This window comes from Tiliqua scincoides, chromosome 14, assembly GCF_035046505.1.
Source record: "Tiliqua scincoides isolate rTilSci1 chromosome 14, rTilSci1.hap2, whole genome shotgun sequence".
Classification (NCBI taxonomy): domain Eukaryota; kingdom Metazoa; phylum Chordata; class Lepidosauria; order Squamata; family Scincidae; genus Tiliqua; species Tiliqua scincoides.
Window position 1 is genome coordinate 10,831,415 of NC_089834.1, and position 20,452 is coordinate 10,851,866.

The 20,452-nt window shown below is 45.9% G+C and overlaps 1 protein-coding gene across 1 annotated transcript in view; it reads left to right on the forward strand.

The window, feature by feature from the left end:
• Positions 1-20,452, forward strand: part of LOC136634523 (mediator of RNA polymerase II transcription subunit 13-like) — a 195,983-nt gene that overhangs the window by 23,383 nt on the left and 152,148 nt on the right. Inside the window, exon 2 of the mRNA XM_066610067.1 lies at positions 1,859-2,096. Coding sequence (XP_066466164.1) covers positions 1,859-2,096 — 238 coding nt within the window. The remainder of the gene's footprint in view (positions 1-1,858; positions 2,097-20,452) is intronic.

A 20,452-nucleotide genomic window follows, 5' to 3' on the forward strand; every position in this document is an offset into this window, starting at 1 on the left:
TCAAGCGCGAGGCAAAATGAGTCGATTGCAAGCTTCTCTCCCATCCACGCATCCCTGGGAGAGAGCTCCTGTCCACGCATCCCTAGGAGTGAGCCCCGTTGACTCTACTGGGGCTGACTGGTGAGTAGACCTGGAGAGGAGCCGCTGGCAGGCTTCTCTCCCGTCCACGCATCCCGGGGAGTGAGCCCCGTTGACTCTACTGGGGCTGACTCAGGAGTAGACCTGGAGAGGAGCCACTGGCAGGCTTTTCTCCAGTCCACGCATCCCTGGGAGTGAGCCCCGTTGACTCTACTGGGGCTGACTTACCTTTCCCCAGTTTTTGCACTGGTATGTATGGAGATCAGCCCCCCCCCCCCCAACTTCCATCTGTTGGTTCTGTGTGCAAGGGGTTTTGCACTGGTCTTGCTGTGATGTCTATATAGAGATCTTCCCTCCCCCACACCTTTCCCCTGTTTTTGCACTGGTCTGTTTAGAGATCTGCTCCCCCCCCCACTTGTGTTGGAATCGAGGAAGATCTGGTGAGGAGGTAGATGTGGTGTCAGCAGTGGCCCCTTTAAGGGTAAGGCCTGGGCATCCAGCAGAGTGTGCTGCACAGCTGCAGCCACTTGAAGGCAATAGGGCCCTCAGGGATATAAGAGCACCTGAGGCAGGAAGGGCTCCACTTATTTATGTGAGTCAGCCTTTTCCTACATGAAGATCATTAAGTCCAAGTACTGTTCCACCATGACTGATGAACATTTGGAAGTGTGCTTGAGGTTGGCTGTCAGCAGCTACTGTCAGGACTATGCATCCTTGGCTGATTCACTTCAGTGCAAGTCATCAAAGTAAACTCAAAAAAAATGTTTATAGTTAATTATGTTGTGTTGTGCAATATTGGCTCATGCGGTTATGCAAGGTACACCAACATACATTGTATACATAAATGTTATATGTTATGATGGCGCGAACATTGTAAAAAATCTCTGGTAGATCTCTGGGCCTTGCTGGGTTTCAAAGTAGCTCTCGAGCCAAAAAAGTGCGAGCACCCCTGATCTAGTCCAAACTTAGGCAGGAAATCTTAGAGCATCCCCAACAGGTGCTTGTTGAGCTTCTGCTTGAATTTCTCCAGTGAGGGAGTCCACCATCTCTCTCTGCAATCTGTTCCACTGCCGAACTGCCCTCTGATATTTTCCTAATGTCTAATTGAAATCTCCTCTCTTGTTATTTGTATCCATTGGTTCTACTTCTAGATTCCATTGCATTCGTTAATAATGCCTTGAATGTCAGAGGAGCCACTGACATTTCTAAACTCTGCGTTGGGCACTAACAGGGTTAAATACGTCCTTGCAACCTAAATTGTAATTGCCTGACAATTTGACTTTTATGGGGTTTATTGCCTTACGTACTGGGCGCTTCCCTCCAAAGCGTGATGTACTTTAAAAAGAGGCTTCTGTTGCTTGGAAATGTGTTTGCTTTTCTTTAAGCTTCTACCCATTCATTTTGCACAAGGTTACCCCAGACTGTGTGTTCAAGAAATATCAATACTCTCTCTCCTGCCTTTGGAGGAAGTACTGACAATTCAAAGATGAGCAATGGTAGTTTCTGTCTTTTTCTTTTTTTAATGTCAGGATATTTAGGGTACACTAGGGAGACATTTTCAAAAAAAAAAAAAAAACACTGGGAAAAGAAAACAACTCGTATGTCAGGGTGGGTAGCAACTCTCCTTGTTAAATGTAAAAGCGCTGCCACTTTAAAAGGTGCCTCTTTGCCCTTAGAGATTTCAAACCTGGGGATCTGAGATCTTCAGACAAACCTGCATATAAACTTGACCTGAAAGCCAACCAGTTGTAATAATCCGATTCAATTTTATTATCTGCAGGCAGAACTCACAGGCATCAAATGGCGAAGGTATAACTTTGAAGGCCATGGAGACTGTGGTCCTATCATCTCAGCCCCTGCTCAGGATGATCCCATTCTTCTCAGCTTCATCCGCTGTCTGCAGGCCAATCTGCTGTGCGTCTGGCGCCGTGATGTCAAACCAGACTGCAAGGAGTTATGGATATTCTGGTGGGGAGACGAGCCGAACTTAGTCGATGTGATACATTGTGAGCTGCACAGTGAGTATCTTTTGTCTGCTTTACTCGTCCTCTGTCTTAAAATCTGATTGTACGGTTTCAATTTCTATTCTTTGTGGTTGTCAGGGTTTGTTTACGTAGAAGATGTGTGAAATCAATTTTTGATCAGAAATGAATTGCCCTTGGTTAGGTTAAACAGTATTTTCTATACTTCCTTCTGAGGATTAATTTTTGCTTTCGTACCATCTGCAGTAACCGTTTGGAGACTTGCCAAGATAGGGGGCATGTCAGGCTTTCTGTGTGGATGATACTGTGGCTGCCTGTCAACCAGCTGAACGCTGCCATTGGTTGGATCCTGGGTAACTTCTGTGCCTGGGCTTGCTGGACTGGGTGCTCTGCTGGGAATTGTGGGGGGGGGGAGGGTCCTCTAATTGCTGCGCCACAGGCTGGTGGGGGATAACTGTGCCTTGAGTGGCCATATTATAGTTGCTGCTGGTGGCATGTTCCCTGGGCCTCTACAGCATTCTTGCATAGAGACACCGTGCCCTATTTAACCCACCTGTGAACACATGCGTTCTAATACTGGCTTGTTTTTATGGCTTGGAGTAGGAGTGCTGAACTAATCCCCCTCCTTGGGGGGGGGCTTTTAGCTCCCCCTTGATTTTTTTTTTTTGGGGGCGGGGGAACTATGTACAGAGTGGGATATGTCAGAAAATAGAGTCAGTGTCTTAAGGCAACCAGGATGCCACTTCCTCACCTTGATCCATTTGCGGATTGTTGACAGCTTGTGAATATGCAGCTGCACATGTAACCAGCCTCTCAAGCTGCCTGCTGCAACCTTCTCTCTGGTCTTCCGTTGCCTTCTCTTCCACACCCTCATCTCCATCCAGCATTCTCTTGCAGTTTGCCTCTCTCCTTGCTCTGATCACGTCATGCCCCCTTTTTAGATCCTGACACTGGCTTCCTGTCTGCTCCCAAATCTGGTACAAACATCTGGTCTTTACCTTCTGAGCCTTTTGTGGCCTTGTCCCACCTTCGGCTCTAGTTTTCCTCTGCTGTTCCAGCTGCACGATTTTCAATTGCCAAAGGCTGCAATCCTAACCACACTTTCCTGAGAATAAGCCCCATTGAACAAAATAGGACTTACTTCTGAGTAGACCTGGTTAGGCTTGTGCCCTAAGTGTCTCTGACTTCCTCTTGCTGTCCCTTATGCCTAGGGGAAGCCCTTCCAGATTGCCGCTAGGAAACCTCTTCTCTCCCTTTATGCCACCTTTTCTGTGAAGTCTTTGGCACTATCCACAGCCCCTTTACCTTCTTGCAGCAAAACCTATGTACGTGTACCTGAAATAATGGCATGCTCATCTTCGTTTACCTTGGTCCCTCTCCCTTCCCCATCCTCTGCCATGTCCTTGTTTCTGATTTTTGTTTGTGAACTCCTTAGGGCAGTGATCTGTTCTCTTCTGTTGTAAAACCATGGTGCTGTATGAACTTAAGAACACAGTGAAAATACCTGAATTTGCATTCCTGCCTATGTTCTGTCCCAACTAGTCATAAGTGGGATTACACGCAGCTAGCGCTGCTTTGGTGTGGAAGCCTTCACTGATGGAGCTGGTGGACAGTGAAACAGCCAGTGTATCAAAACAGTTGGCATTCCTGGTGGCCTGCTCCTGCGTGTGTCTTCTTTAGAATGTGCCAGGAAGTGAACCTGTATGTGATGCGGTCACTTCCTAGCACTTTTTTTTAAAAAAGAAAATAGCGTCAGCAAGAACTGGCTGCTGAGAAGACCAGCAGTGCTTTGAGCAATGCTGAACCTTCCACCGCCCACAGAAGAAAGTCTCCCAGGCGCCACACAAAATTCAAGGTCACCAGTGGTGACTGAGCAGGCCTAGAAACAGACATGGTGTTAGCACGGTGCTCTATTGCCGATCGCTTCATTGTGCCGGGGGGCTGCGGTTGTGGAAGTCAAGCGTGGCTGCATGCTGGTGTTGTCATGCGCGGGTCTGTACAAAACGCATGTCTTCCTGAAGACCAGATTGTTTGTTCGGCGAGGGGACCAGAGAAATCTCAGTACAGGGCTGGCTTTTGTGTGCCTCTTGGCCTATTTTATGCAGGTAGCAGTGCGTTCATGTATAATTGAGGAGACGGCTCAGAAGTGCTGCATCAAGCGATTCGGGGGCTGTGAATTTTTTATGAGGCACCTGTTCGGAGTGGAAGCCTGGGTGACATTCCTACTTACCCAGCTAAGCTTTAATAATATGTTTTCTCTTTATGAAATGTAGTTTATTTAATATTTCAAGTGCAGGTTGGGGCTTAAGCGTGTGCTGCGATCATCTCCTTGGAAGGAAATGGCAGCTTACCGTATCCTTGGCTGCCGTAAAAAGGTGTCCCTGGTTTCTATGTGATGCTTTAAGTAACAGTGTGTGTGGTGATTTTGCTGTTTTTTGGAGCCTCGCTGTAAATTGAAAAAAAACATGCAACATCTGAGGAGTGGGACTTGTCACCATGTGCGAGGTGTGTGTGTGTGTGTTTGTATTTCTGCACTTCATCTGTGAGGCTGTAATCCATCTCAAAGAAATAATTATAGCACCTGTCTGTTGGTTGGGATTCAGGCAAGATAACAAGAACCGTGCTGCTAAGCATGTCTGCAAGGGGGAAAAAAGGGAGAAATAAAATCAAAACAAAGGGAAGCCTCCAGAAATAGATGAGTAGCGGAGCTGTCTGGAATCATCAAGTTGAAAGGGGTGGGGAACCTACAGGGTGGCCACAGATTGGGTGGATTTGGAATTGAAGCTGTTTAAGCCTGTTTAGGGACTTGGTGGCCTCCTTGCAGACCACGTTTCTTTCCACTGATGTCTATTTCTTGGGCTGTGCCATTAAGGAGTAGGGTGCCTGTGCAAACACTTGATTCCAACCATGATGTGCACCTCATTGCCTTTTGCTTTGGTCTCTAGGATAGCCTTGTAGGACACACTGACCTCAGGACAAGTTCACTGGGTCAACCCTAGACATGAGTACACCCCTTCCTTTGCCTTGATGTTAGCTGAGGTCTGCTTGAGAAGGGCGCTCTTAATGGACAAGCTGGGAAGGCCTTCAGCCCCCCTTGTGGTCTGCTCTTCAGTGGTGATTTAACTTGACATGACAGCATAAGAGGAAGAGGGTTGGGAGCAAGAGCCCTGACAAAAGCGACAAGTAGGGTTCTTGAGGGTGGTTACAAGTTTTGGTTTGAAAGTTTGCTTCTAGCAGGGAGGTCAGGAATTGGAGCGTGTGAAGGGCAGGGGAGTGTTTGAACCTGATTTGTGGACACAGATTGCCCCACTGTGGTTGGCTTTCGCATTGACTCATGCCCCAGGTTCAGTTCAGACATCCCACCGAACCTTGGCTAGTGTTGACCGAATCTCAGAGAGCAAACTGTCCAGACCTACAGGTGAGTTGCCACAGAGAGCTCCTTGCCTGCTTTCACTTTCCATCTGCTCAGCACTGCTGTTTGTGTGGTTTAACAGTCTCCAGAGGCTTGTCGGTTCGGACATCGTGCCAAACCAGAGCTAGGCTTCCTGTTCAGGAGTCAAGGAATTAATATTGTGGGTGTTTGCATATGTCAGAATTGTGTCGGGTGGGAGTGGCAGAGACAGCCCAGAAAACCCTGTAGTTGTTTGCATTTGGTGGGCCTTTAAAACAGAGGGAGAGCATGTGCACAGCTATTCTCACTTGATGTAGAAAGCAGGTCAGGGCTCTCTGTGGTTTTTCACCTCTTCCAAGTTTAAAGGGCTGTAACTGGTATCTGCCCTGCAAGCACTTAAAACTACATCCTACTCTCAAGTAACAATGTGCTTTTTGATCCCTGAGTGTTTACCACACCAAGAATTTATTTGCAACTTTTTAATGCAAGGTGGGATTCAAACCCTCGTTGCAGTCTCTGATTTGGAAGGCTTGTCTTCTAATTCTAGACATAGTGAGTGGATTGTACTTACTCACTGACTTTGCACATGCTCAGAAGGCTTCTCTCTGGAGAGAGGCATGTTTTTCAGGGCTCCTGTGCCCTGACCATTTCAGTTCGTTAGGATGGTAAAATGTTGATCATGAAGCCCAAAGTTAAAGCTTTTGCACTTAATTATATTCTGAAGCGGAGGCCATTATAATGCTACTCCAACATCTGGTTGTCATCTTGGGAGCAGAATAAGCTGTTACTTGGCCAGAGTTGCAGCCTCTGTGTAGGTTGCTGGGCATTTCCTGGACATCTTATTTCTTTGCCATCTGCAGCCCAGTTCCTGCACATTCCATACATGTATATTTAACTTTCTTCCTTCCTCAGGAAATGAGAACAGGGAGTTCACAAAGGATTTTAAAAAATGTTTTTGGGCTTATTGCAGTTTATGAAGAGGCATGAATGTATAAAAACTTCCCCATGGACAAGGGGGGTTAGGGGTGTGTGTGTGAGTTTTGTTGAATCTGAACAACGTGTTGATGCTTTTTTTTTGGGGGGGGGAGAGGGAGAGACGGAGTCAGCTAGTCAATTTTAGCCTGCTTTATAGTGCTCTACTGCAGTATGTATTCATGTCAATTAGGATAGATTAATTTCTTTCTCTTGCACATACAAGGTATGACAATTAAAAACAGGAAGCTGCCTTTATTCTGTCAGAAAAGTTATTCATCCAGCTCTTTTGTCTTTTCTGAGTGCTGGGAGGGGCACTCAGGAGTGCACTGGGGGGGGAACCTAGGAGTGCCTGGGTAGGCCTCTTGCAGCCATGCTACCTGCAATCCTTTTCTCCTGGAGATGTCAGGGATGTAAGCTATGACCCTCAGGTAGCAAAGCTTGTGCTCTTCCACTGAGCTGTGACCTGTCCCTAAAGCTTACCTGTTCATAGTTTTGCTCTCCGTGCAAGAAAAGCTCTACTGCAAAGCCACTGGGTCATGCAGCTCATCTGCTATTTTGCACTACTATGGCAAGAAAGCAAACAAAATATGCACTAGTGTGAAGAGTATTTATGACACATTTCAACAAAGTGGTTTATATAGCACAATAAATAATTGGGTTTCCCATCTGCTAAAGGCTCAAAGAGATGCAGAAGATGAACCAGCAAACAGGCACTTGAAAAGATGCTCTGCAGGAGTAAATGGGGGCAGTGGATCTCTCCTCCTAAATACAAGGGAAGCATCACTTCAAGAGGTGCCTCTCTGCCCAGTAGACAGGAGCACAATCCATGTCTGTTTAGGATAAGTATAGAGAGTGTGCTGAACAGAAACTTTTCCTTTCACATGTAAGGACATGAAGAACACCATCCTGAGTGCTCCTTTGGCAAGCACAAGTCCCTTGTGCCAGTCTGGGAGTGTCACAAATGTGCTATAAGGCATGTTTGCTCCTCCTTGTGAGTTGGGGAGGCTGGTGCAAGGATGTGCGCCAGCCTCCCTCTGATGTAGCAAGCCCTGGGACTACTCAGTTTGCGCTGGCCAAGTCAGGCCAGAGTGGGCGTCTGGGGAGGCTGAAACAGTTGTTCTAGAATGGGGGGGGGAGGTGGGCAGGACAGTGGGTGACCCAGGACCGAGTTGGGGGTGGGGGAAGGATCTGGCACTTGGTCCTGATTCTAATCCCACTGCCAAGTGACCCAGTGCGGTGCCAGGTTGCTCAGATCTGTGCCACCTCTTCAGGTGTTGCAGATCCAAGTAGCCCCACTGGGGTTGCTGCGGCGTTACCTGGCATTCATAGCAAAACTATTAACTTGCCCTGGGCTGAGCCGCAGCCAGCCCTAACCCTGTGCTAGATACAGCGTGGGTCTACCTGTAAAGAGCGAGCAGAACTAGGCCAAGGTCTGACTCCATTTTGTGAGCTGCATTCATCTTGGAGAGAACAGTAATGCTAAGTCTGAGCTGGTGGAAAATCATCTTGGCTTGTAAAAACAGAAAGGATTTTGCTCTTTTCGGTGTTTCTTCTGGCCAAGGGAATGCTGAGGGAGTAGCTGTGAAACGAGGTACCAAGGACATCACAATTATCAGAACTTTAACTGTGCCAGTTTCCCAATTGGTGAACCTGCAACTGTGAAGGTACCACTTAAAGAGCTACAGAGTGACTTGTAGTGATCCCGGGCATTGCATCACCCCATCTGGCGATGTCTGCCTATCTCTTGATTGGGTATTTGTTGATCTAAGGCAGAGGTGTCCAAAGTTTTTGGCAAGAGGGCCACATCATCTCTCTGACACTGTGTCAGGGGCCGGGGGAAAAATAATTAATTTACATTTAAAATTTGAATAAATTTATATAAGTTTACATAAATGAATATATTAAAGATGAACATATAAATAAATGAAGGTCTTGCAATAGCTCAATGCCTATAAAAGGCCTTGCACAAAGCAAGGCTGGCCTTTCCTTTGCTGCTGCTACTGCATCACAGATGTGAAACAGCAAACGGTGGAGGAAGCCCTCATCCCATAGCTCATGCGAGAGGTCAAACAGTCACCCTCACACTGAGAGCACATGCGTTGGGCCAGTGAGGGCTCCAGCAAGTCTCCAGAGGGCCAGGGGCTCATTGGAGACTGGGGAGTCCCTTAGGGCTGCATTGGGAGTCCTTGAGGGCCGCAAATGGTCCCAGGGCCGGGGTTTGGGCACCCCTGGTCTAAGGGTATAAAGAGGAACCTGAGAGTTGTGTCTTTGTTTGGCATTTTTGGAAATCTTTGGAAGCCATCCTACATGCTTTGTCCCTTTCAGCAGGGACATGGAGATTGACCAGGCTTTGGAGGACAGGTGAAAACAGACCACAGGGGTGCATGTTTTTCGGAGTAGCTGAGACACTTAGCTAAACTATACAGAGTGCCCAAGCTATTCCTTCTTCCAAAAATGTAGACAAGTGTGAGTACAAAACAGAGCACATTTTAGTCCCTTTAACTGAAGGCACACCTTCTAACAGAGTAGATTAGCCCTTAAAGGTCCTCTTACAGTCACCACCCAGAGAGGTAAGGACCAGTGGTTAACAGCTCCTGGGGAACTGCCAGCCTCTTGGTCAAACAATAGTTTAACAGGCTGCTAACAGCCCTAATTAACAGGACTCAACAAGGTAGCATACAAAACTTCAGGCAGGGTTTAGCATGGACCCAGTTCCCTCTCCAATATACACAGTAAACAAACTGGATGGCTTAATTGGTTTTATTGAAACACAAAATGGTTACAGTTGCATCTCTTTTAGGAAGAGACCTAACACAGACAGCTCAATTAACATAACAAACCTAAAGCTCCTTGGCTATGCTGAACCTGACACTTACAAAACTTAAGGCCTCAAAGCATAGCAGGGTATAGTTTCTATCTGTGCCATAGTCTTGTGTTGGAAAACTTCTATCTTAGCCCAGGCAGCAAGTTCCTGTAGGGCAGTGGTTCTTGAACTTTTCCGGCTCATGCCTCCCCTGATCCTTGTGGCCATTGGCCCCAGCTCCCCATTACAACACCTCACCTCAGTTACCCCCAAAATGGGGATGAAGGTGTTATAATTATACCCTAGAAACAAACAAACAAACAAACAAACAAAAAACAGCTGCCACCACTCTGAGGCTGCCAGCACTCAGCACTGCAATCCTAACCTCACTTTCCTGGGAGTAAGTCCCATTGAACACAATAGGACTTACTTCTGAATAGACCTAGCTAGGATTGTGCCTTTTGTCTTACAATAGCAGTCAACAGAGTACCCCCCCCCCCCCAAGGAGGCAGGAGGAAAAAGGGGATGGCTAACAAGGAATGGGGATTTTTATTTTTAATCAATTTTTGGTGACAAAGACATCAAGAGTGGCTTTTTTTCTTTTTTGAAGGGGGAGGAAAAAGAGAAAGGTGAGGATCCTTCGTTAAGCTGACACAGACCCCAAGCCTATGTAGGTCTGCTCAGAAGTAAGTTCCATTTGAGTCATTGGGGCTTACTCCCAGGAAAGCGTGGAAAGGATTGCAGCCACATAGAGCAAGATTACAACTCACCCCAAAGCAGATGGGGGCTGCTCACACACACACAACCCAGCAGATGCCATCCCATTCCCCCCAGGCAAGACGGAGTAATACAGCCTGGGGCATTTGGACCCCCTCCCCCCCACTAAGAGCAGACGGGCTCCTTCCTTCGCTGAGCTGCTCTTCCCTCCCAGTTTGAAGCCTGCCAGGAGCGAGCCCTGTGCTGATGAGGTGCAGCACCTCCGCTGCTACCCAGCCAGCCTTTGCTCCCACCTCCCCCCACCATGTTTCACACACCCACCCCACGCTGCCCTACCCACCTCGCTCACAGCCACAGAAAAGCTGAGCAGCTGTGCCCACCTCTCTCTCCCAGATGACTTAGGATGTCCCTGGGAGCAAAACTTACTCTACCCTCCCAGTTTGAAGCCTGCCAGGAGTGCGCCCTGTGCTGATGAGATGCAGCACCTCCACACTCTTCTCCTCTCCTCCAGCCTTGACCAATCACAGGATGTCCAGGATGAGGGGCACACTGGGAAATGTAGTCCTTGGGGCGAGGTTGCACATGGAGAGAGCTCCATGATGAGATGCGGCACCTCCGCAGCTACCCAGCCAGCCTTCTCTCCCACCTCCCCCCACCATGTTTCACACTGCCCCACCCACCTCTTTCTCAGCCTTGGAAAAGCAGCAAATCAGGAGGCAGCACCTGCAACTGAGCTGAGCAGAGCAAAGCAGAGTAGCTGTGGCTACCTCTCTCCCCAGATGCCTCACAATGCCCCTGTTGGCTAGCCACGCCTCCCTAGGGAGGCAGGACACACAGGTTGAATACCTCAGCTGTAGGGCATAGCCTGTCCTGTGGCGTTTTAATTCGACTTCTTACCCCCTTGTTTTTTTCCACACCACCAGACTGTCTGTTCCAGCATAGGTTAGGATTTGGCTGCCTGCACTTAAGTGTGAATGCCCCTAGTTTTCCAAAACTTAGGAATTTACTGGGTTCCACAGGTGTTTTTTTTTTTTTTTGTAGCATGGAAAGTGGATGTCCAGTGTGCTATCTACACACTCACAATCTGCAGAATGATAAATGACTTACTGTATCATTTTTACAGCGTTTGAGCTCAGGTTACATATTTTTGCCTTTAGTTTGCTCTTCTGCATAGAAAGGCAGGTTTTTAGCTTGGTGTTTTGATAGAAAAATCCATTATCGTCGATCAAAACACTGAACTAAAGCCTGCTTTTCTATGTAAAAGAGAAAACTGGGGGCAAAATTATGTAACCTGAGCTCAAGCATGGTTAATATGTCAGTTTTTAAAAGTGCTACCTGTAAGTTTTAAAAGGTTTATAAGTGCAGACTTCAATGTGTATGTTGATTGCATTTATGTAGATATATTAAGTCCCTAAAAATAACCTAGTTACTAAAAAGTTTAAAATAAAAAAACTTTTAGAAATGATTTCTTTTTCACACTAATATTTATGGGACTTTCAAGGGAAAGCTTCTGATATGGAACTATGGCTGCAATCCTATGCATGCTTTCCTGGGAGTCAACCTCATTGAACTCAGTGGGACTTACTTCTGAGTAGACACACCTAGGATTGGGCTGCCAGTCTCTTATCTTTGCACTTGTAGCTCAGTTCAACTAAGGTGTGATGTATCCCAGTGAACTCTTCTTTCATTGTAGGAGATTAGGAAATTGGCATGGCATTCTTGAGAAAAACCTCAGGCTGTTGTTGTTGCGTTTTTGACCACCTTTAATGCTCTGCAAGGGGTGTGTGTACATGTGCACTCTAACTTTTGTGAGCACACTTCAAAGACTCCATGGGAAATCGGGGAGTCCAAAGAAATCCCAGTGGAGTTTTCTTGTGCAGTGGGAATTTATTTTAGAAATGGGCTATGTCAGAATGCCAGATGCTGGGGAGGGCATCAGGATGCAGATCTCTTGTTGTCTTGTGTGCTCCCTGGGGCATTTGGTGGGCCGCTGTGAGATACAGGAAGCTGGATTAGATGGGGCCTATGGCCTGATCCAGCAGGGTTGTTCTTATGACTTAACCTGCCTTTTCCTCTGCAGCCTCTTGTGCTCCCCCCCTCCAAAAATGTCTAGAAGATCAGGAGATTACATCATCATGTAATATCTTGGGGGCAGCCAAATTTGCTGTCTTCTCATGCAGGGGCTCTTTGGGCTGTATTTATTTACAGTATACGGAAGCGCTCATTGTTTTGGCAATAACCTAAACGATACTTACAGTTCTGAAATGAGATTCAGTGTAGTGTAGTAGGTAATTACATACTCCAAAGAAGAGAAAAACAAAACAAAAACACACCCCCAACCCTTGTCGAACTCAGCAACAAATAATCACATATTATGAGGGAAAATGTCTGCAGTATTTTAGCTTAAACCTTGTCGTCTAAGTACTTGAAAGTAATTGCAAGAACTATTAAATGTGGTTGGAATTAGTTGGTGTTGAGACCAAGCTGAGGTCCAACTTTTGAAAGTAAATAAAATCAATGTGTTACCACGGGCAAGTTACTGAACCATGTAATTAGTTTTTTGTCCCCCCTTGAAAATAAGACATTTTACTAAGGCAGCAGCAAAGCAGTAGGTAAAGGATTTATATTCTAGTTCTATGAAAATTAAGCAATCATTAAAAGATCGCATTTTTAAAAAAGGTTGCCTTAGGGAGAAAAATCTAATCAGGAGGGCTTTGGGGTTTTTATTTTTGCTGTGTATTGGTAAAATTGGAGCAGTATCTTATGCACTACTAGATGTGTTTGCTTTAGGGGGAATCCTTTTTTTTCTAGTGACATGAAGTCACTTAACTGTGTAAAGTAAATCTAAGTTAGCTTCCAGTGAGATGTACATTAATAGAATTCATTGCTAATGTCTCTGTTGCGTACTGTGTCACCCTATGAACAAAGACACAGCTAATCTTACAAACAGATGAACTGTTACCTTACAATGTAGGTTTTCTTGTTACAACCAATAATTATTACTTTCTTAGTGATTCACACTGTTGTTAAGAGTCTTTGGGAATATGTTCTCATTTTGTCTGGTAAGAAACAAATAGGGTGTCACTTTTCATTAAAGTTCAAGCATGTTAGTTTTTTTGTCCTGGAGCCTCAGAACAAAACTTCAAAAATACTCTTAGTTCTGATTTGTTTTGTTCACCTCATTAGCTGAGATTAGAGCTCCAATATATCATTTTTTTTGTGTTCCTTTATAGGTCTACAATGCATTTACACTGTAGACAACACAATGTGTGTATTTTGGGGTGTAGAGATTGGGTTTGTTCCGCTTTGTCCATTATGGAGCCAGGGAACAGTAGGGAACAGCACTGATGTCGCACACCCAGGAAGCAAGAAAAGGATGAGAGGAAGAGGGAGACAGTTTCCCACTTAGGGCTAAGTTCTTAGTTGATGAGGAACAAGCAAAACAAACAAAAAGCGGTCTAGGGAAGCCTCCTTTCAAACAGCTTCTGGGTTCAGTAAAGACTAGTGGAATGCCTGATGCCAGGTTCTCTGGAAGCACGGTTCCTATATGTGGTCATCTCTTCCTCCTTGCGCAGCATTAGGTTTCCGTCACTGCTGATGCATGGGTGCTCGGGGTGGTCAGCAAAGGCTACAGCTTTTGGGCTGACACCTGCTCCGAGGGTGTCCACTGGGGGTGTTAGTGGCCAGTTTTCTTTAGGAGGTGTTTTCTTTACCCTTATCTGAATGGAATCCCTTATCAAATTGCGGTCCAAAGCATAGTCCCTACGGGATGGTCAGATACCCTTATGTACCTACACTTGTTGGGGCCTGTAGTAAACTAGGAAATAAAGTGTGATCAGTCCTACACAGTCACTGGAAGAGGAGGGCACATGGATGGAACCATGATGCAAGGCAGTTGGTCCAGGGAGGAAGCACGGTACTGCATTTGGCCTGGGTTTGGTGCTATATGCCTGGCACAGCTGGAATTAACCCATTTTTGCCCAACCCACAGGTATACACATTCGGTCCCTGTTGTGTATATGCAGTGCTGGGCAGAGGTGGCTTAAGGAGTCCAATCCATGGCAGACTTGTGTTGGTCAGAACCAACAAAGGCTAAGGTATGCATCAGCTGGCTGGGAGGAACCCATATGGGCAAATCTTATGCCTTTCCTGGCTGCATCAATTCCTCTTGTCCTTAGATTAGAGCAGTGATTTTTCAACCTTTTTCATCTTGTGGCACACTGGCAAGGCACTAAAATGGTCAAGGCACACCATCAGCTTTTTGACAGTTGACAAGGTACACTGTACTGTCAATAGGGGCTCACATCCCCCAATGATCCTATTGATAAATGACCCTCTTCCAAATTCCCATTGCACACCTGGGGACCATTTGCTGCACACCAGTGTACTGCGGCACAGAGGTTGAAAATGGCTGGATTAGAGGTTCAGTCAGAGTTCATTTTCTAGCAACCAGTAGCTCACGAGGTCTTGGTTCCCACATCTGTTCTGTCTATCAAATCAAGAGCACTGGATTCTTCTGCACTAAGTGTATCTGTGAGCACAGGGTTTGATCTGTACAGGTTTGATCACTTCCAGCCACTCCAGCTGTCAGACTAGAGATTGAGAGGTGCTCGCCTGCTGCCTTCAAATATTTTAGCATGGTTCTGGATACCTCCTTGATATCAAAGTGCCAGTCCACCGAAAGGTTTATAGACTTCCTTTCTGTGGTGTATTTCAAGGAGGAATAGTGCTATCAAGCCCAAGGTTAAGCAGTTCCCTATCTTCCTTTGAGACAAAGGTCTGAGTACAAGCACCTGGAGCAGATAGGTGTGGTTCTCAACTGGACTCTGGGAGCAGGGTCCAGAGAGGGTTTGTTTGCTCACCTCCACATTGTGCTTTTACCTAATGGGGTGGTCCTGATCAATCTGCCAATAGTTCGCAGTTCCCTTAGTGGGGAAGTTTGCCTTCTCTCCTCCTGTGGTTCCTGGTTGAGAGACTTGAGAGAGTCACAGATCTCCTTCCTCTGATGTCTATGTGCTATTTTCTAGCCACACCATACCCTACATTGTTCCTGAGTTTGCTGTTGCTTACAGGAAGACTCATGGGAACCAGCTGTATGGGGAAGCTGGTAGATGCTCCCTTCCGAATTTGGCTTTCTGTTGCTTTTTGCAGCCCCTGTTGTAGACCCTATTCTTCTGTCTGGGGACTTTAGCAAGTTGGGGGTTCTCCTGAACACCCCCCCCCCAACAAAGAATTCTTGTACCTCTTAATGTGTAAGTTAAGCCATTTACAAAGCAGGCCTGTGTTTAAGTCTCATTCTGTTCATTGTGATTCCAGGAAAGTCTGCATAGGATTGTAGGCTAAATTGATAATTTGCTTCCCCACATTCGGTGACTGTTGGATTGGTTTTGTGAGTTGGTCCAAAGCTGGCTATTAAAAAGCATTTGGCATTAATTAATATATGTGCCTATGCAAGCTACACACAATTGTGGTAGATCTGAAGCTGCTCTTTTGTGGAAAAGTAGGCTTGCTCAAAAAAGAAGAAATTGGGCTAAAAACCATGGAACCACACCAGAATTTAGACTTAACCATGTAGAATGTCTTCTTCTGTCTGTTCCTGTGCTTGCAACTTGAGTTCACTGCATTGAAAGTCTGGAAAATTGACCAATTGAGACATTTTTGGTACATTAGTCCAGAACTGCTGTCTCCCCATGCTGAGTTTCTTTTTTCCTCACCTGTTTTCATGAGACCAAATAATTATCTCTGCTGTTTCTCTGAAGGAACCACTCCAAGCTTGCTAAAAGCCCAGAAAACAAGAAGTGTGCATGATCTAACCCTTTTCATTTTAAGGGAACTTAGCTTTGCAATTTGCAGTTCTTCCGTAGACAGAATGCAAATGCATCTTGCTGTTTTTCAAAAAATTCAGTTTAGGTAGTCTGCTGAAGGAAAAATGGAAATATGTACCAGTTTTTGCATAACGTGATCAGAGGGTTCCCCTGGGAATTTGTGGCTAGAGAAGTACAGCTTTGAAACAGTTGATGTTTTAACAGGAGTTCAGATATATTCATAGCAGCATCAGCTTAACACACTCCATGTCAGAGGCTAGGATCCAGAGGACTATTTAAGATACACCCAGGGCATATGCATGCCTGGTTGGATTTTTGTGGTTGCCCTGGAACAATGGAGCCGAGTGCCATAGCACAGGGTTCTTCAAAAACCTCTCTTGGCCTCCTAACCTCACCAATTGGAGATATCTTTGCTCCATTCCCCCACAGGTAACTTGAATCTCCTCTTCCATCTGAGAATTCCACAACAGTGTAACCTTCCTTTTGTCTGGATTTGACTCTCATGTGCTGCCTCCAAACACTGGTTTAGGATTGACACCCAGTCACCTCGATATTGAAATATCAGCGTGCTGATGGCATCCAGCCCAAAGCTCTGAATGGTGGTGTTCAGTGTTCTCATACAACTGTTGAACATTGGTGAGAATACAGAACCTCACCAACCAGTTCTTGTTAGGCCAAGTAATATTCCCCAGTAGTTATCCTCTGTACTATGCTCTCCATTGGTTGCTTAGGATGTTTTAAGGGAAAAATCATTAAGAAGCATCATAAGCACTATTCTCTTAAAACCATATTCAGTGGTTGCTGAAGTTAAAGCATGTTCACATACCTCCGTATCACAAATCTGAGTTTAACAGGTTTACATCTGATAAATATGGAAAGTTGGGATGTTAGCTGATCAAGCCTTGGGGCAGGGGCTGGATTTACTGTTGCTTTCTAATTGAGGCCCACATAGTATGAAGAACTGAAGTTCTGATGTCCGAATATGAATGACTAAAGGCAGATGGAAAAGGCAAGGAGGCAATTACAATTCCTTTTAAGTTTGCCCGTGAGCCAGACACGTCAGTTGTTTGTCTGTTAAGCTGGTAGGTGGCTTCTTTTGGTCTTGAAAGGACATGGGGTGTGAGGCAGGCTCTCCAGGAGCACATGTGCTGTTTCTGGAACTGAACTGATTCAGTATGTTTTCCAGGTATCCAGCTCTTAATTTTGTAGAGTTGGGGTATCCATCATGGAGTTTCTCCATCAAATCATCTAGGTAAAATTGTAAACTAGGCTCAGTTTTAACTGTGGTGCTAGGAAGGTTAAAACTGTTTATTTCTTTTTTCACATTTTTGTACTGCCCTTCCTCCAAGAAGCTCAGGACGGTGTCTGTGGTTCCTTCTTTCTTTTTTGTCCTTGAAACAACCCTGTGAGGTAGATGAGGCTGAGAGATGGTGACCAGCCCAAGGTCACCCACAAAGTTTCATGGCTGAGCGGGGATTTGAACCTGGATCTTCCAGGTCCAAGTCCTGAACCACTGCATTCTGTTTGACAGGCCTCGCTTTAAAATGTGGCCCTCGGAGAAGTGTCATGTCAGGTGCCTGAGGTCCTGTGCTGACGTGATGCTACACACATAGAAGTTAAGGACCTGACAAACTCAGCACTGTTTGCAAGCAGGCTGCACAAGCAAGCAATTCTATACACTATCCCATTAAAACTGGACCATGATTTAAAGGGGGGGGGGAAATGGTAGAAAATGCTTCCGGTCTCCCCTGTCACATTTTGCACTACATAATGCTGGATTTTTGCACGCCTGGGCTGCTTGGCCGCTCAGTAAATACTGAGAAAATAATGAGGCTGTTTTGGGACTGTTTCGGCTTGCTGTATCGACGTTTTGGAAGAGCAAGTAAAACCGACTTGTCTAGTAGCTTCATAAAATATTTTGCTGCCAAAGTTCCACTTGGCAAGCAAATGTAGTTATCCTGACCTGTTTTCAAGCCTCTTCTGTGCTCATGATGCCTGTAGCTTTGTGGAATACAAAGTTCATCAGCCACTTTGCATCCTGTTGGCCCTGAAAACAACCCTGAGGTGCAGAGCACTGTTCCCATTGTCCTAGTAGGGAAAATGAGGCTTGGAATGAATAAATTACCTGAGGCCACTCAATGTGCATGTTGCATGTGTGACTTAAACATACTTCTCCCACTTAATAATCCACTGGCTTTGTTTTGTGTTTTGTTGGTGGTCTTTCGGTATTACTTTCGGTGGTCATTTCAATCTTGGACACTTTCATTGAGGGAAAAGGAAATAAATACCTCTTTAACTTTTCTTGGTGCTGCCACTTATAAAACAATGACTCTTTTGTTTGGATTTAATTTCTTCTAGAAAGAATACATCATTTTGTCTTTCTAGATACAGTATATTTTGCAATTGGTATAAGCGTCTCAGGGTGGTTTTTATGTTCCTTTCTTTCAACTTGTCGTTACTTGGTGTCATTGCTGTTCTGGAGTGTAGCTCTGTAGGTATAGACACAAGGGGTGACAGGTGCCTTTCAGTTGTAGAGAGCAGTATATATAGTTGGTGACAGCCACTCTTTATAGCCTTCATAGATCTCACGAAGGCTTTCGACCTGGTCAGCAGGGATGGCCTCTTCAAGATTCTCCCCAAGATTGGATGTCCACCCAGGCTCCTCAGCATCATCAGATCCTTCCACAAGGACATGAAGGGCACTGTTGTCTTTGATGGCTCCACATCAGACCCCTTTGACATCCGAAGCGGCGTGAAGCAGGGCTGTGTTATTGCACCAACCTTGTTTGGGATCTTCTTCGCTGTCCTGCTGAAGCAGGCCTTTGGAACTACAACAGAAGGCATCTATCTCTGGACCAGATCAGACGGAAAGCTCTTCAACCTCTCCAGACTGAGAGCAAAGTCCAAAGTCCAGCTGAAATGTCTGCATGACTTCCTCTTTGCCGACGATACAGCTATCACTACCCACTCTGCCAAAGATCTCTAGCAGCTCATGGATCGTTTTAGCAAGGCCTGCCAAGATTTTGGACTGACAATCAGCCTGAAGAAAACACAGGTCATGGTTCAGGATGTGGACTCACCTCCCTGCATTACAATCTCTGCACATGAACTGGAGGTTGTCCATGACTTTGTGTACCTTGGCTCAACGATCTCCGACACTCTTTCTCTCGATACTGAGCTAAACAAACGCATCGGTAAAGCAGCTACCACGTTTTCCAGACTCACAAAGAGAGTCTGGTCCAACAAGAAGCTGACGGAACATACCAAGATCCAGGTCTACAGAGCTTGCATCCTGAGTACACTTCTGTACTGCAGCGAGTCATGGACTCTTCACTCACAACAGGAGAGGAAACTGAATGCTTTCCACATGCGCTGCCTCCGACGTATTCTCGGCATCACCTGGCAGGACAAAGTTCCAAACAACACAGTCCTGGAACGTGCTGGAATCCCTAGCATGTATGCACTACTGAAACAGAGACGCCTGCGTTGGCTCGGTCATGTTGTGAGAATGGATGATGGGCGGATCCCAAAGGATCTCCTCTATGGAGAACTCGTGCAAGGAAAGCGCCCTACAGGTAGACCACAGCTGCGATACAAGGACATCTGCAAGAGGGATCTGAAGGCCTTAGGGGTGGACCTCAACAAGTGGGAAACCCTGGCCTCTGAGCGGCCCGCTTGGAGGCAGGCTGTGCAACGTGGCCTTTCCCAGTTTGAAGAGACACTTGGCCAACAGTCTGAGGCAAAGAGGCAAAGAAGGAAGGCCCATAGCCAGGGAGACAGGCCAGGGACAGACTGCACTTGCTCCCGGTGTGGAAGGGATTGTCACTCCCGAATTGGCCTTTTCAGCCACACTAGACGCTGTTCCAGAACCACCTTTCAGAGCGCGATACCATAGTCTTTCGAGACTGAAGGTTGCCAACTAACATTCCCTTTTTGCTGCTGTTTGAAAGTTGGAAAAGACTGATCAGTTAGTGTACTTCATTCTATCTTAGGGTTGTCTCTGTGTGCTGAGGTGTGTGTATTTTTAAATTTTGCTGAACATTGTTGCTACATTCTTTTGTTTTTTGGTTAGCAAAACATTTTTGTTGCATTCTGTGAAGTTTCGATTCCTTGCAAAAGGATCGTTGTAGTAAACTGGCAGATGGGACAAATCTCCCACTGTTGTTTTGGTAGATTGGATTCAGTAGGTGAGGTTAGGTGATAAAGATTTAATTTGGACCCCCCCCCCCCACCGAACTTGGCTGATGATCAGCTTGCTTCTGATGTGCAAAAGTTTTTGTATCATGAGAAACTTCTTTCCCCAAAATTTTAGAAAGTACCCTGGCAGGTTAAATAGAACTTCGTTATACCTGTCACTTCAAAGCCTAAATGGATCTAACCTTAACACATAATACTGCCTTGGTGACACGATATTTATTGTTTGAGGATGGTTTATAATGTACAGGCCTTGCTAAAACGATCCATGAGCTGCTGAAGATATTTGGGAGAGTGGGTAGTGACAGCTGCATTGTCAGCGAAGAGGAAGTCACGCAGACATTTCAGCTGGACTTTGGACTTTGCTCTCAGTCTGGAGAGGTTGAAGAGCTTTCTGTCTGATCTGGTCCGGAGATACCTCCGTTGCAGTTCCAAAGGCCTGCTTCAGCAGGACAGTGAAGAAAATTCCAAACAAGGTCGATGCAAG